The sequence below is a fragment of the Chlorocebus sabaeus genome, chromosome 1 (genome assembly GCF_047675955.1).
Source record: "Chlorocebus sabaeus isolate Y175 chromosome 1, mChlSab1.0.hap1, whole genome shotgun sequence".
In the NCBI taxonomy this organism is placed as follows: domain Eukaryota; kingdom Metazoa; phylum Chordata; class Mammalia; order Primates; family Cercopithecidae; genus Chlorocebus; species Chlorocebus sabaeus.
This window is the reverse complement of record NC_132904.1, coordinates 29,862,303-29,879,853: the sequence shown is the minus strand read 5'-3', so window position 1 is coordinate 29,879,853 and position 17,551 is coordinate 29,862,303. Positions and strand designations below refer to the sequence as shown.

Here is a 17,551-nt window from a genome sequence, read left to right as displayed (position 1 = left end):
AATTAGGAATTTTCTTAAAAATTTTTACACCCCACCTTGTCTTCACTCCTCTTTCTCATATAAAGTTACAATATATAACATTCTATATGCATGCTTCACACTTTGCTTTTCTGTCTCGACAATGTGTAAATGAGAATGTTTGATATTACCTTACAAACTATTTTCTACTCAGTAAATGTAACAACATCTCCTTTCAATATGTTTGGAAAATCTCCATTATAAAGAGTTAAAAATAAAGAATTCAAAGAGAAACCTACTTTACACATGTTAGATTTGAGATGCATGTTAGAGATGCAAGTAGAAATTTTTTGTGAGAAGTTGGATATACAAGTCTGAAGCTTCAGTATCTCAGAATTAGAGGTAGAATTTGGAAGAGTCATCATTATATAAATGGTATCAAAACCTTGGAAATGGAACTGGAACTTCCAGGCTGGGGAGATGCCAACATTGAGAGGAAAGGAATAAAAATGAGTGAGTGGGCAGAAAGTGGAAGAAAACCAGGAGAGTATAGTGACATAGGTAGGGGCCAGTAAAAGAATATGTTTTGTTTAACTCAAGAATGTTCCTAAATGTGGGAGTATGCTGAATACAGAATTTTAAATGAGGACTGTGGACTTAGGTGGTAGGTTTGGGGGTCATTAGCTGGCAGATGGTTTTAGAAGTCTTCACTGTGAATACCTGTGGGTAAGTAGATAAAGTGAGGAGAAGGCTGAGAGAGCCATGAAAGGTAAGCAGAGTAAGTTCATGAGCTGTTACATTTGAATTTGTACAGACCAAATCTTTTCTATGTGGTTATCATTAAAAGCCTCTAAGCACTGTAAGTCCATTTATATCTCTGTTCCTAAAGGGAATTTAAGCAAAAATGTTTACATATTTCTGGAATTCTGAATTAGAGGAACTTTGATACTTTGCACCTGACAGTTACTGTGACAGTTTGACAGTATTTAGGTTTATGGTAATTCATCTAATCCCTTTCTGAAGTCTCTAGGATGCCTTTGGAATGAGTTGTTATTCATGTAAAATTCCATGATACTTTAGTAATAGGATAGGTTTTTTGCCACATACCATTGACTAGATTTTGATCTTAAAGTCTTTTTCTATAAGCTCTTGCAAGAAAGAATCAAGTGTTCTTTACATTTTCCAACATTGTTATACCCAGTGGCAAATGCAAAGACATAAACAAATACTTTAGTTATGATCAGCTCTGTAGGAAGTGGGAGGACCCTAGCTTTATCTTAAAATCATTACATATACTGCAAAGAAATTGATTCAAATGCATTCACCATAAAAGTATGGACAGAGAACCTCATTTTATTCATCACACTAGGACCTATGCCAGCATTGCTTCATCTTTGGCTATTGTTATATCCTGTTTTGTTAAGTTAAAAAGCAGTTAAATTTGTTTTCACCTACACCCCATTAGTAAAAAGAAATTTTTGAACACTCTCTCATATATGTATATATATAACTGTTTATATAAAGTACCTACATGTGTCACTGTTCTAGTATAATCAATATATTATAAAGCATACAGAGAATAAGTGTATTTGAAAAGAACGAGGAAGAAAATGAATCATCTTGTAAACTTCCTGACTGCACACACCACAGAGAGACCATTTGTCTTTTTCAAGACATAGGAGTTAGTTCTTTTTTTTCTGATTATGCTTGTAATATGTCCTTCAGGTTCTTTTTTTTTTTTTTTTTTTTTTGAGACGGAGTCTTGCTCTGTAGCCCGGACTGGAGTGCAGTGGCCGGATCTCAGCTCACTGCAAGCTCCGCCTCCTGGGTTCTCGCCATTCTCCTGCCTCAGCCTCCGGAGTAGCTGGGACTACAGGCGCCCGCCACCTCGCCCGGCTAGTTTTTTTTTGTATTTTTAGTAGAGACGGGGTTTCACCGTGTTAGCCAGGATGGTCTCGATCTCCTGACCTCGTGATCCGCCCGTCTCGGCCTCCCAAAGTGCTGGGATTACAGGCTTGAGCCACCGCGCCCGGCTCAGGTTCTTGTATATGATATCTAAACAGTTTAAAAAAATTGATAACCAAAGCCCAGAAATAAACTTACATTCATGGTTAATATTATTTATCCAGGACCTCACGTAAGTTTTTCTAATCATGGGAACCTTATTGACTAAGCAAACAAAAACCTGTAATTTTTTTATCATTGTTTGTCAGTACATTCCATAATTTACAAGTTTGAAGTTGTAATGGTCAACGTTAAAGTTGTATTAGGAATACTAATTTTACTAAGCTTACTTTTCTTTCAGATGACATTAAAGTATCAGTAAATGATTTTATCATCAAGGCAGCAGCTGTTACCCTTAAAGTAAGTAGCAGACTTCAAATTATTTTGTCTTCTAAAGTAGTTTCATGTCATGGAATTTTTACAATGACAAATAGAACTCTTATTTTTAAATCACAAAAATGTTATAATTGTCTTGCTAAAATATCCTATCATTTGATCTCTCTCATTTTTCTAATGAAGAAACTATAAATGAAAAGGGCTCACAACGAAGTAGAGCAGAATAAAAACCATTTATTCTAGGCATTAGAGATATAGCAGTAAACCAAAGCTTACATGATTTCTGCTCTTGCTGGGGGTTATATTCTAGTTGGAGGGGACAAACACTATTATATGTCAGATGATGAAAGTGCTGAGGAGAAAAAGAAAGGATAAGGGGACAAAGTAACGAGGCGTGCTCTTTCAAAAGGGAAGCGAGGGAAGCCCCCCTGACAAGGCGATAATTTAAATACGGCCTGAGAAAACAGAGGGAGTGAGCCACATAGGTATGTGGTGAAAGTACGTTCCACACAGAGGGACCAGCAAACACCAAGGCTGTGAATAGAGGATTGTATTAACCCAAGATATGGTGCTGCGGGTGGAGTGTGCCTAGAGTGGAGAGGGCGGGAGATAAGATTTAAATAACAGTGGGAGAGCATGAAGGGGAACCCCCCAAGTACATGAGGCCTTGTTGGACATGGTGAGGACTAGGGATTTTATTATGGGTGAGAAGGAAGCCTTTGAAGGGTTTTGAACAAATAACTAATGTGATCGACTTACACTTGAGAAAGGAAAAGGAGAGGCTGCCCTGGGTGCTGTGTAGAATACGGCCTGTGGAGAGGCAAGGGAGGAGACGATGAGCTCCCCTGGGAGGCTTTAGAAGATGACTGTGGCTTGGACAAATGTAGTAGCAAATGGAGCTAGGGTGAAGTGGAGATTTGGGTTATGTTTCAGAAGTAGAGCCAACAGGATTTGCTGATGGATTGGATATGGGGTGTGAGAAAAAGGAACAAGCATTTTGGCCCAAGCGATGGGAGGAATGAGTTTTCCATGTACTAACATTGGGAAAACTGGGAGGGGTATAGCTTTGGGGTGAGGAATCTAGAGTTTGTTAAATTTGAGATTTTAACATTAGACATGTTAAATTTGAGGAGCCTAACAGATATTCCAGTGGAGGTGGCAGGAAGGCAGGTGAACATACGAGCCTACAGTTCAGTGGAGGTGATGTAAACCTTGCTGCCTTCAGATGTAAATCTAGAACGCAGGCTTCCTGCCTTCCTGCCTGGAACTATTTTTCATCATGCCTCCTTTCTGTGATGAGGCTATTTTCTGGGATCACTGCTTGTTAACAGACTGTATTTAAAGTACATTTATAATTAACTTGTTTTTATTTCTTGAAAAATACATTAAGGAGGGTTCCATGGTGTATTGGTTAGCACTCTGGATTCTGAAAAATACGTTAATACAGAACTTAAAAAGCATGCCTTTTCAGCATTATCTAATTATTCATGTAACTTTTCTCTTTTCATGAAATATTTTGAATTATATTAATGATTTAATTATTAATTGACTATTGTGATTAATATCATTAACTGTGAATCATTTTTGCACTCCTTAAATGAATCTCTAATAGGCATAAGCTATTTGTTAATATTTCATTGGATAATTTTTGTATCTAGAGTCCTAAGTAGTGGTAATTTAAATTTTGTGCCAACATTATCAGACCTTTTTCCCCTAATCATTGGCTTCATTCGATGAATTTGGATTATTTCTTCTTTTCTTTCCTCTGTATTCATTTCAATATTATAAAATTTTTTATATTTTCTACTTTCATAGAATTCACCAGTAAAAATATCTGAACCTGCTTCTATTTTGAGGAGGGGATCTTGGCAGCTTTCCCTTTTTTTTTTCCCCGCTATAATTACTGATCTGTTTTAATTTTCAGCTTTTTTAAAAAATCAATTTTAAAAGCTGATATTTTCCCCGAAAATCACTCATTTAATTTAGATTCCTGAACTTATTAGCCTAGAGTAATTTAAATTTGTTTCTTATAATTATTTTAACATCCTCAATGCCTGGGGTTATTCTGAACTCTCACTTCTATTGCATATTTATATTCTTAGTTTATATTGTTTTGTTATGTATTTTTTCCTTCATTTCCTTAGATTCATTTTGGTTAGAAAACTTGAATATGTAATTCATTTTAATTTTTTTTAATAAGGTTTAAGATAATAGTTGTGTTGTTTTTTGTTTTGTTTTGTTTTTGAGCAGCAGCAAGATTTATTGTGAAGAGGGAAAGAACAAAGCTTCCACAGCATGGAAGGGGACCCGAGCGGGTTGCCCTAAGATAATAGATTTTTAATACAATTTTGACCATGTCCCATAAGTCTTCTTTACATTTTGTGATTAAATTTATTTGCCAGATATTCTTCATTCATGAGGGTTTTGTTTAGTTTCTCTTTTACTTTAGCGTTGTCTATGAAGAATTTCAGATCTTCTGAGGGGTTGGGACTTTATTCTTTTAACATAGTGATATTGCTGAATGAGTGAAGGAACTAAGCCTTGAAAGATGGAAAAATGGAAGAGCAATTGAAAAGCAATGTGAAGGTAGCCTTGAAATGGAAATGAGCATAGCATGACAGTGGAAAATCCATCTCAGGGGAGTGGTCACAAGTAAAATGGGATAGATAGAGTGGAATCAAATTGTGTATTGCCATGCTTAAATGACATGCCAGGAGGCCTGGATCTTTTTCTTTAAAAAGCAAAGAATTTTTGAGAACAGAAATTCTTTCCAGTTTCTGTTTTTCAGCATCATTTTCACCTGTAATACAGGGCAACATTATTAATAGACAGGGTTTTCAGGCATTTTGTCATTTGATGAAATCTCTTTTAAATAGGGAAGTAATTTCTTGAGGGCCTGCTGATATATATCCCAGACCTGAGCTAGAAAGTAAGGAATAATATGATCTAATATCGTTACCCTTTTCCACTCTCCTCCTCACCTCAAGATCATGTTCGTTATCATATGAGGTAGAAAGTACAACAGACATTAAATAACTTCTAGCAATCAGGAAAGAAAGCCCTTTTTTCCCCACTAGGATATAAAGAGATCAAAGCATGTGCCTCATCAGAATTTCTTGAAACTTCCTTCAAAAAGGTAGTATGTTTAATTATTCTTGGCAGACATAAAAGATAATTGACAGAACTCCAAACCATTTTTTCAAACCAAATTTTTATTTATTTCCTCTTATCTAGCTATGTTCACTTTGGAAAATGCACAATAATTTTATTTTTCTGTAACTGCCTTGGTCTAAAGCTGCTTTTTTAGTAAGATTTTTTTTTTTTTTCCTATTTCTAGCAAATGCCAGATGTTAATGTAAGCTGGGATGGAGAGGGCCCAAAGCAACTGCCGTTTATTGACATTTCAGTGGCTGTGGCAACAGATAAAGGCTTACTTACACCAATCATAAAAGATGCTGCCGCTAAGGGTATCCAGGAAATTGCTGACTCTGTAAAGGTATGTCTTAAGAAAGAGTGTGCTTTCCAAATGTTAGCATATACTTTTGGATAATTACTTTCTGATAAAGTCTTGACGTAATCTAGTCAGACTGTGATTTTTTTGTATGTGGGGAGAGTTATTTCATCAAGTGATTGTCACATATCTATAGGTTTTTAAAGTTTTTATCCAAGTATGACCCATTGTAAGAAAATTTAATATTCAAAAATTAAGAGATAACATGTAAATAGAACAATTTCATGCTAAAGACAAACTTTATTTTCCAAAGTCCAGAATTCAACCCTAAAGATGCTATATCAGGTAGGTTTTAAAGTTGAAGTTAAGCTGAAACTATATTTCTATGGAAGTGGTAATAGACCTCAATATTAATAACATTTTATTCTTAAAGTATATTTACTTCTTCTCTAAAACTGAGACCATTAAAAGAACTTAGCGGCCATGCACAGTGGCTCACACTTGTAATACTAGCACTTTGGGAGGCCAAGGTGGGCGGATCACGAGATCAGGAGATTGAGACCGACCTGGCCAACGTGGTGTAACCCCATCTCTACTAAAAATACGAAAATTAGCTGGGTGTGGTGGCACGTGCCTATAATCCCAGCTACTTGGGAGGCTGAGGCACAAGAATCACTTGAACCCAAGAGGCAGAGGTTGCAGTGAGCCGAGATTGCGCCACTGTATTCCAACCTGGCAACAGAATGAGACTTCATCTCAAAAAAAAAAAAAAAGTGGACTTAGTGTTCCAGAAGCAAAGTTACTTTACTTTTTCAGGATTTCTTGAAAAGCAGTTTTTGTGACTCCAGTGTGTAGGAATCTTATTTCACCAAAAAATAGCACATCGAATAGGCAAGAACACAGGCAGTAGGGCAGCTTTGACAGCCTCAGTAATTTCCGAGGGTATTTTTTGACAGAAGTATCACAAGTCTTAAAGTGATTGCATCGAAAATTTCTGATTCATTTGGGTAAGTGATTCTCTTTCCATTTGCCAAGGACTGTTGTATGTATAGTGGTAGAACAGTTTAGAAGGTAAGATTTCTTTGGAGAGCTGACAGTACATAAATGTGTAGACCTTCTTGCTCAAAAGAAATAAGTACAAGTTAATCTGATTTTAAAAGCATACCCATAAATACTGAGTTTACTTGGAATTTTAGAGGTAGATATAATTAAAGGTGAACCTACTAGAATCAATATTTTTAGGTCTTTCTTCACTCCTCTTTGAAAAGATTTGCAGAAAGTGTTTGTATAGATAAAAATGGAATTGTCAATTGAAAAATGAGGCTGCACATGGTGACTTATGCCTGTAATCCCAGCACTTTGGGAGACTGAGGCAAACAGATCACTTGCAGGAATTTGAGACCAGCCTGGCCAACATGGTGAAACCTCATCTCTACTAAAAATACAAAAATTAGCTGGACATGGTGGCACACACCTGTTATCTCAGCTACTCGGGTGGCTGAAGCACGAGAATTGCTTGAACCTGGGAGGCAAAGATTGCAGCGAGCTGAGATCGTGCCATTGCACTCCAGCCTGGATGACAGAGCAAGATGCTGTATCTCAAAAAAAAAAAAGAAAGAAAAAAGAAGAATAGCATGAATTTGGTCAGTTCAAAAGTCAAAGTAATAGAGATTGCTTTGCTGAGGTATAGTATGTTCCTTATATTTATCAAAGGTTTTCAGCAACAATGAGAATACTTGTGTCTGTGTTTTGTAAAGGTTAAATGAGATTAAGTGTTGAAACAACCTGTAAAATAAAAAGTACTATTATAATGTTATGGAACTTTACTGCGCAGCTAGAATTTCCTTATTTTTATATACATTAAATTTTAAAAATTAACCATTATAGGAAGATTTCCTTGATTCTGAGCAATTTACTAATTTTACTACTATAATACATAACTCTTAAGTAGTTATGTTAGCTTCCTCTATTCCTTGCATCCTGAAGACTTTAAGTTTAAGAGGTAAGGAGGCAGTCTCACCAGCCTCTCAGTTGGGTCTCACAGCAATGGGAAGGGCAGTCATAACCCTTTGGAGTGTAATGGTCTCTGGCGGGCCTTAGGTATTTCCTGTAACCCCCAGCAGGGACTCAGGGTTTGCGGAGCTCTGGCTGCCCCTGTTTGCTTCTCATTCTACCTGCTTCTCTTTCCCACTCTGCTCTCTTCACTCTTGTTCTTAGTGATGCCAGGCACTGGGCTAAGCGCTTCATTTAATCCTATTAACCCAGTCCAATTGGAACCTTAATTTCTCCATGAAATTGAGGAGATGGAGTTTTAGCAACTTTGATAAATTTGCCCGAGGCAGTACAGCTAGAAAGCAGTGGCAGTGAGGACTAGTTAACCCAGGCAGTTTGATTCTAGAGCCACTACCTAATGATCTGTTATACCACCTCTCTCCTTGCTTTTACTGTTTACCTTTCTTTTTTCCTATCTAATCATTCACTTCTTTACCTCTCCTTTGTCATTTTCTCCCTCAAAGTTACCAAAAAGGAGGGTTTGATTTGGTCCCCAAGTAGTAATTTCTTGTATGAACTACTCTAGCTGGGCAGGTCTCTCATGCCAGGCCAATGTGTCACGTGGTACAGAGCATAACAACCAGATGCATGTAATCACTTTGGTTGTACTCAGAAAAAATAAGGGGACATTGAAGCACATTGAGGCCTCTCATGAGAAACAGGTGCCTTGCATGGCCTATTTAGCATATTCGTTCTCTAGTTTACATGAGAGAGAGAGAAAAAGAAAGTGTGTGTGTGTGTGTGTGTGTGTGTGTGTGTGTGTGTGTAAGAGAGAGAGATCTGAGCTCCTGCAAAATTAGTTTTTTGTTGAAATGGCTTATCTTGTAAGCATGATTATTTTAAAAACTTAAATCTTGGATTGTTTAAATGGTGGCTTAAAAACTAAGTATTTTAGATAGGCTCTATAGAGATATGTTCATTTAGCTGCTGTGCACGAATAGTCGTTAAAAATGTGTATGCACCAAGTAGAAACCTTGAGTGTTTGTGTGTGTGTGTGTGTGTGTTCTTCACATCCAATGTAGATTTTGACTCAATTCCAAGTTAAGCAAGATTACATTGAATTCAGCTTTACTGTGCAAAAAAAAAAAAAAAAAAAAAAAAAACCAGCATCTATCTGAGTGTCCAAGTATAGTAGTGAGTCATCTTTGGTAATAAATGCATTTTCTGTGCTGTGCTTTAGTGTTGTATATTTTACCCCATCCCCCAAAAAGGGTAGACAGTAAATGTTCCATTTATGGAATAGTGCCATTTTATACAGTTTGAGTCTTGTCAGTATTTCTACATCAAACTTTGTACTGTGGCTTATTAAAAGGTTTTATGTATTAAAAAGTTTATGTATTTAAACAGTTTATGAATGTTTATGTATTTAAACAGATAAAATTTAGAATGATTTTAATTCCAGGGTAAAATCTGCTCTAACCAGAGAGAAATATATGACTAATTCATATATGAATGTAGTATTTGTAATTTTCTTGTTTAAAGACATGCAAGTTCTAGAAGTATTTGTACAGTTTAACAGTTTTAACAACTCTAACAATAATAGCACCTGGCATACTTTGTACCAGTTTTTGCTGTAAGCCTTTTATATATATTAATCCTCTTTAAAACTACCCTATCAAGTACAAGATAATAATTTGATATGGTTGATGAAGCAACTGATGGGAAAAAAAGAGAGGTTAAATAATTTGCCCCAAATCTTATTAAGTGATGTAGCCAGCATCTGAACCCAATCAGACTGTAGACTAGAGCCTACTCCCAACCACTTAGCTTTGCTGCTTCTTTCACACTAGTTACATAACTACTGTATGACTATAGTGGTCAGGTTATCAGCCTTCTAGAATCAGTAATGTTTTCTCTAAAAATAAAAAGTACTTGAGAAGCAGCTCCTGAACTTTCAGAAATGAACAAGAAGAATAGCTAAGGACTCAACAGTTATACCAAATGCACCATAATTAGTTGATTTACCAGGTAGAGGAAAGGAGTACAATCATTTGTTTTCTGTGTCTGTAAGACCAATCTTTTTGTTTGGAATTTGAGATATTGTAGTTCTGTCTTATCCAAGGTTTCACTTTGCATGGTTTCAGTTACCCGTGGTCAACCACAGTTGAAAATAGGTGAGTACTGTACAAGGTATTTTGAGAGAGACCACATTCACATGATTTTTACATTGTTACAATTGTTCTGTTTTATTATTAGTTATTGGTAATCTCTTACTGTGCTTAATTTTTAAATTAAACTTTATCATAAGTATGTATGTGTAGGAAGAAGAGTGCAGTCATGCATCACAGCAGGGATACATTCTGAGAAATGCATGGTTAGGCGATTTTGTCATTGTGTGAACACCATAGAGTATACTTACACAAACCTAGATGGGAGAGCCTACTACACGCCTAGGCTTTGTATGGTACAAACCTGCAATACAACCGATTACTGTACTGAATAGTATAAGGAAATAGTGCTACAGTGGTATGTATTTGTGTGATAGGAATTTTTCAGCTCCATTGTAATCTTAATGGGACCACTGTCATATATGTCTGTCGTTAACTTAAGTGTCCTTAGATGGCACATGACTGTAGGTATAGAGTTCAGTATTATCTGCCATTTCAGGCACCTACTGTGGGTCTTTGAAATATCCCCCACAGATAAGGGGGAACTACTGTATGCAACTGGGAGAAAGAAAGAGTTAAGAAAGAAGAGACCTGAGTCACACGGGAGAGTACTCTGCCAAAGAAGCAGTGAAGATTCCCTGAGGAATGTGAGGCTGTGGTCTTAGCAAGTAGGCAGTGGATAAGAGAACCTGCAGCAAAGAGACCAAGGCTCTCTACCTGGTGAGGCAGGAGCAGACTTCTTGAGGAGACTGTGGGATCATAGACAGGTTGAGCTCTGGATTCTCACTAAGAGGCATACTATCCAGTACACACATCCCTCTGATTGTCACTTGGCTGGCTGTTTTTCATCATTGGTTTCTCAGTTCAGTTGCTGATGTCTTAGGCCTTCTGCAGCTTCCATAGCTGAAATAGTTTCCTAACACTCTTTATCTTATTACCCTGTTTTATTGTCTTCATATGGTTTATTAGTCTTTGAAATTACCTTGTTTATTTATTTGTTCACCCTTCTGTGTTCCCTACTGTCTGATGTTCACTGTCCATTGCCATTTATCTAATTCTAGAAGAGTGCTTGGGATACAGTAGTTGCTTGGTGAATTTATTTTAAAACAAATTTCAGTAAAACCTATTTCATTGAAATTAATTTTTCAAGAGTTTGTGGCTCTCTGCAGATTCATCCATGAACCCCAGGTGAAGAACACCTGTACTACGCATTTACTTCTTGACCCGCAGTAATCCCAAGGATGCCAGTGTGGGGGCTGTAGGCATACTGCAGCCAAGTTCAAGCTGGTATTCCTTGAATAAAGTAATGTAGTAACACACCTTGAATCCTGTGTTATTCTTAATTCTTCATTACTTATAACAGTATTAAAAGGCAGAGGCAAAGTTTACCTTATAAGTACCCAGTAAATTTTTTTGAATGAATTAGCAAGGCGTTTGATGTATTATAGAAATATTTAGTGGTCATTTTTTATTCTTTCAGCTGGATGCTTCAGGTAACATGTACTTTGAGTTTGAGTCCACATTGCCAGGGGATCCCAGTGATAATTACAAATTTATAAAACCAACAGTCCTTCTCAGACTCCATACCTATTTCAGACTCTTACTCGAGTTCACTGACAGGAATTTCCTGTTGATGTATTTAGGATCTACAGAGTTTTTGTTTTTAGTATGTATGCTTGCAATCTAGTTATTAAAATGAATTTTTTTCATTTGTTGCAGTGTGGTAATTCATCAGGATAATGCTGAGACCATCTGCCTTTAGAAAATGCCTTTCAAAGTTCATATATGTGTCTTTTCAAATCATGTAAACAGTTACATTGCTTAAGGGAGGAAAAATGCATTTGTAGATTATTCTTTCTCCTGTTATTCCAATAACTATATAAGTCAGAATTCATCTCATTTTTTGCAAACAGCATACACCTGTAATTTTTTCCATTGGCAGTACGTTGCAGTGATGTGTTTTTAGATTTTTGATATTTTTAAAGACTTAATTTTAAAAAATTAAATCATCTATGAGTTAAAGTTATCAACTGTGATTGTAATAGTGCCTATGTTGCCTATGCAGTACAAAATATTAAGTAAACTCCACATTTATTTTATCTACCCAAATGACAGTGACCTAATTTTTCTGTATCCTTCCTCTTAATTCATTATTAAGTTTTTATATATGATGACTCAACCTCCGTTCCCTTGCTTTTAAGCACTGAAAAATAAAAATTAACAGAAATGTAGTTAATTCCAAGTACAAGTGAGAGGAAAATTTTACTAATGTGTCATCTGTCTTGTCTTCTATAAGATTTTTAGAAATCAGTGTGGTCAAGAGTGATAAGAATCAAGTACATCCTTATATTCCTTGTGGCAGTATAAATTGGACTAGCGTATTCAGGAAGTGATTTCGCTGTAGAATCAGGAACCAAAAGAAGTCTATTCTCTAGGGCACTATAATTCCACTTCTGAAAATTTACCTGAAATTATTCAGAAGAAACCGTGAACCAAATTATTACACTGGGAAATAACCAAGTAAATTAGGCAGATCCATTCTTTAGGAACAGACATTTAAAAATCATTTCTGAAGGCTGACAACACAGAAGATGCATATAATACTGAACAATTAAATATAAAATTTATGTTTTATAACCATTGTGTGGGGTTGAGATTGTGCATAAAGATGGAGCAAACTCTGAAAAATAAAAACGGAATGTTGGTTGTGGGATTGTGGGTATGCTACTTTGGTTGCCATTGGATAATTTATTTAAAACACACTAGATTGGCCAGGCATGGTGGCTAATACCTGTTATCCCAGCACTTTGGGAGGCCGAGGCAGGTGGATTCCTTGAGGTCAGGAGTTGGAGACCAGCCTGACCAACATGGTGAAACCCCATCTCTCCTAAAAATACAAAAAATCAACTGGGCGTGGTAGTGGGTGCCTGAAATCCCAGCTACTCAGGAGGCTGAGGCAAGAGAATTGCTTGAACCTGGGAGATGGAGGTTGCAGTAGGCTATAATCATGCCACTGCACTCCAGCCAGGGCGGCGGAGTGAGACTTATTCTCAAAAAAAAAAAACAACAACAAAAAACAAAACAACAACAACAACAAAAACACTAGGTTGATGAGAATGTATTCTTGTATTTTTTTTCTTACAATAAAGTTTTATAGGCAAAATAGAAAATTTCACTGTGCATATAGGAAACTCTAAAGCATTCTGCATAGTAATTGGTGGTACACGGGGTAATTCCCATATTTGAAAAATTGTTAAAGGAAGTAATTTTTCTAGAGTTTTGATTAACAGCTTTAGTTTCTTGAATTATCTGTGCTCTTGTTTGTTCTTATAATTAGAGAAAATTATTTTTATATAGGTAACATAAAATCAAATCAAGGCATATCAGAGATGAGAGTGTATGACTTACAAATATTTCAAATGACAAGATCAACTGTGTAACATTTTGTTGGTTGTCCTATTCTGTTTGTATTTTTCTCAGGCTCTATCAAAGAAAGCAAGAGATGGAAAATTGTTGCCTGAAGAATACCAAGGAGGATCTTTTAGGTAAAATTTAAACTCTTAATTATCCATAGCATCAAACAGATAGATGTAAGACTTATAAAGACCCTGTCAGCCTTTCATTTATCTGAAATATTTTTTAAAATTTAAGCTAAAAATATTTAGACTATAGAATATCTGGAAATATTCTTCAGACTAGTCAGGCTTTCATATTAAAGCTAGTAGGAACCTATTTGTGTTGAACTAAACGTTCATTGGACATTGACTAACATGGAATGATAAATATTATGTATTCTTTAGTATCTGACCCCCCAATATTAATATCTGTGACATTATATTGCTATGTGAAGCAACCACTTATTTGTTATTATTGCAGTATATAATATTCTATTGTATAAATATACCAGAATTCATTTTACTGTTGATGGGCATTTGTGTTGCTTCCAGTTCGGTGCTATTACAAATTACGGTGCTATGAACATGCTTATTGGTGTCTTATGGTGAATATATGTACATTTTTTGTTGTATAGACCTAAAAGTAGAATTCCTAAGTTAGAAGTTTTAGCAGATACTGCCAAACAATTTTCAAAATGGTTATACAAATTTACACCTCCACCAACAGTCCTGAGAATTCCCATTGCTCCACATTCTTGCCAGTGTTTAATAATGTTAGGTTTTAAATTTTAACAATTACTGGGGTGTGTAGTGGTACTCTTTGTAGGGAAATGCAAATTAGTGATGTTGAGTACTTTTCACTCATCAGCCATTTGGGTATCTGGTAATTCATGAGATAAAGTACCCATTGCAGTCTGGTGTTCATTTAAAAAATGATGTATAGTTCTTATTTCTGGATACACAGACCTTTGTAGGATATATATTGTTCCAAATAGCTTTCACACTCTGTGACTTGCCTTTGCGACTCTCTCAGTGATTTTTTTTAATGAAAGGAAGTTCTGAATTTTAATGAATTCCTGTTTATCAGTATTTTTCTTTATAGTTGATACTGTTCGTTTTCTGTTAGGAATTTTTGCCTATCCCAGAGTCATGAAGTTACTCTTCTGTGTTATCTTCTAAAAGCATTTATGTTACTTTTCACATGTAGATCACAATTCATCTGAAATTGGATTTTGTAAATAATGTGAAGTTTAAAGTTCTCTTTTTTCCCCACATGGATAGTAAATTTACACAGCATCATGTATTGAATATTGATTTCTCCCTTTTCATAGCACTGAAAAGGTGATTATATATGTGTTGGTCTGGTTCTATGCTATTCTTTTCCACTGGCCTGTTTGTTGATCCTTTGTTTACTACCACCAAGCTACAACTCTTCATAGCTGGTAATGAAGTCTTCCAATTTTATTCACCCTCAAAATTGTCTTCTGGCTTTTCGTATTTCCAAATAAATTGTAAAATTGATTTGCCATTTTTCACACACACACACACACACACACACACACACACACACACACACCCCTACCTTGCTGGAATCTTGATTGGGATTGCATTAAGTCTTTTGATGGTTTGAGAATTGACATTCTTACAATATTGAGTCTTCTAACCAGTGAATATGGTAGAAACCATTGTGTATTCAGTTCTTTGATTTCTTTCAGTTATGCTTTATAATTTTCTGTGTAGAGGTCTTGTATGTATTTCATTCGATTTATTCTTTGGTATTTGTTTTTTGATACTGTTATAAATGATATTGTTTTAATTTTTTATTTTCTAATTATAGCAACTTATATATAGAGTCATGTGCCACTTTATGATGGGGATATGAGAAATGCATTGTTAGGAGTTTCATCATGCAAACATCATAGAGTGTACTTAACGCAAACCTAAATGGTACAGCGTGTACACACCTTAGCTGTATGATGTAGCCGTTTGCTCCTAGACTACAAACCTGTACAGCATGTTACTCTACTGAATACCGTAAGCAGTTGTGACACAATGATGAGTATTTGGGTATCTAAACATTTTTAAAATGGACAGTAAAAATGTAAAAAGTAAAACATGGTACACCTGTTTAGGGCACTTACCATGAATGGAGCTTGCAAGACTAGAAGTTGCTCTGGATGAATCAGTGAATGAGTGAAGGCTTAGGACATCACTATACACTACTGTAGACTTTATAAACACTGTATGCTTAGGCTGCACTAAATTTATTTTTAAAATAAAGTAATTGCAATATGTTATGACAGCTGTGATGCCACTAGGCAATAGGAATTCGTCAGCTCCATCATAATCTTGTAAGACCACCATTGGATATGTGATCTTTCATCATGTGGGACATGACTCTAGATATAAAATGGTTTTTTATATTGACCTTTTATCTGATGACTTAACTAAATTTACTTTTTAATTTTACTAGTTATCTGTAGAGTCTTATTTTTCCTATGTACACAATTAATTTATTTGTGAATACTACATTTTTCCTTTTTTCATTACTTAATATATTTTTTTCTTGCCTTACTACACTGCCTAATAAAATATATGTAAAATATGTGCTTCGGGGAAAGGGAACTTTGATTAAGGACGTGCCTCCCTCAGAGCTTTTTCTTTCCCCCCTAGTATTTCCAACTTGGGGATGTTTGGCATCGACGAATTTACTGCAGTGATTAACCCTCCTCAGGCCTGCATTTTGGCGGTTGGGAGGTTCCGACCTGTGCTGAAGCTCACTGAGGATGAAGAGGGAAATGCCAAACTGCTGCAGCGCCAGCTCATAACAGTCACAATGTCAAGTGACAGTCGAGTGGTTGATGACGAACTGGCAACCAGGTTTCTTAAAAGTTTTAAAGCAAACCTAGAGAATCCTATCCGACTTGCCTAGTCCTCAAAGATAAGAAGTTGGTGTTCAGCTTAGTTGATTCAGTAGTTGTTACCAAGAAACATGTGTTATAGGAAAACAACTTGGTATTTAAGTATGAAGTGGATGAAATGTTTATTTATTTAAGATGAAAGCATTTGACCCAGGGTGTCTTCATCTTCAGTTTGGGTTTAATGTTATAGAAATAAATGATGATAAACTCTGACTATTAAAGGAAAGAGAATATTTGGTTACTCAGATCCATTTTTTAACCTCTGGTGCTGTATAAAGGGAATATTCAACTAGATGTAAATCAAAGTATATGTTTGGCTCATTTGAGCATTTTAGAATATTTGAGAATGTATAATACATGTAAAATAAACTATTAGAACTCTACCATAATTGTGTTGAAGGTAGAAGTGATCTTCAAAGAGATGGCCATTAACTTAGCAGTGGGACCTCACTTTTACAAGCACTGCTCTAGATATACTTGAAGAATTTAATATGTACAGAATTTTATTCTGGATAATAAATAGGATCACACTGTATTAGGGGTTATGGCAACATTATTGAATTTTTTATGTACATAAAGCCTTATGTTTAGGGTGGTTTCTATCTGTCTTGTTTTTCACTTGTATAACACTGTGAACTTCTAAAGAGAGAGAATAAAAGAAGCATGAATGAAAAGAATGACATTTCAGAAAAATGGTTCAATGAAAATATATAGCTAAAATATGTAAACCTAGGTAAAGCGCTTGCCTTCATCTTGAGTCAGAATATATTTAAATAAATTGTGTTATCTCTTGCCAAACATTTTGTTAGTGTTTATTTAAAAAGAAAATGTTGTTTCTTAATGCATTTAAATCGGTTTTGTATTGTGCAGTAAAATGTGAGAAAATATGAACATTTCGATTGTATTTTACATGTTAAAACACAAAAGTTCAGTAAACCTTGAAGTTGATTAGTAGTTTTTCTAGAACACCTTAAAAAGGACTCTACAGGAGGAAAGAAGGAATTTCAAATTAGTATGACATTAGGAAAGTAACTGATAGGAAATGTAAAACTTTGGAAAGAGAATAGAAGACTTACGAAGCCAAACAGATGAGAACTACTCTTTTTATTCCACTAATATGAAATTTTCACTAATTATTATAAAGTTTGGAAGAGCTTATTCTCTCTTTTGGCAACTCTGCTATAACTGTCAAGATAACTGTATTTAAATTGGATGGTAATGAATGATAATTTAACTTGTCACAAAAAGATTTATGTTCGTGTCGGCTGACTTGAATCACCAGAAGAAAGTCTGTAGTACAAGTTATGTGGTATGACATGATGAATT

At 35.5% G+C, this 17,551-nt stretch overlaps 1 protein-coding gene across 1 annotated transcript in view; it reads left to right on the top strand.

Moving 5' to 3' along the window:
• Positions 1-17,023, top strand: part of PDHX (pyruvate dehydrogenase complex component X) — a 73,845-nt gene extending 56,822 nt beyond the window's left edge. The window contains exons 8-11 of the mRNA XM_008002210.3: positions 2,264-2,322; positions 5,636-5,794; positions 13,390-13,454; positions 15,978-17,023. Coding sequence (XP_008000401.1) covers positions 2,264-2,322; positions 5,636-5,794; positions 13,390-13,454; positions 15,978-16,236 — 542 coding nt within the window. The 3' untranslated portion in view covers positions 16,237-17,023. The remainder of the gene's footprint in view (positions 1-2,263; positions 2,323-5,635; positions 5,795-13,389; positions 13,455-15,977) is intronic.
• The last annotated feature ends 528 nt before the right edge of the window (positions 17,024-17,551 follow it).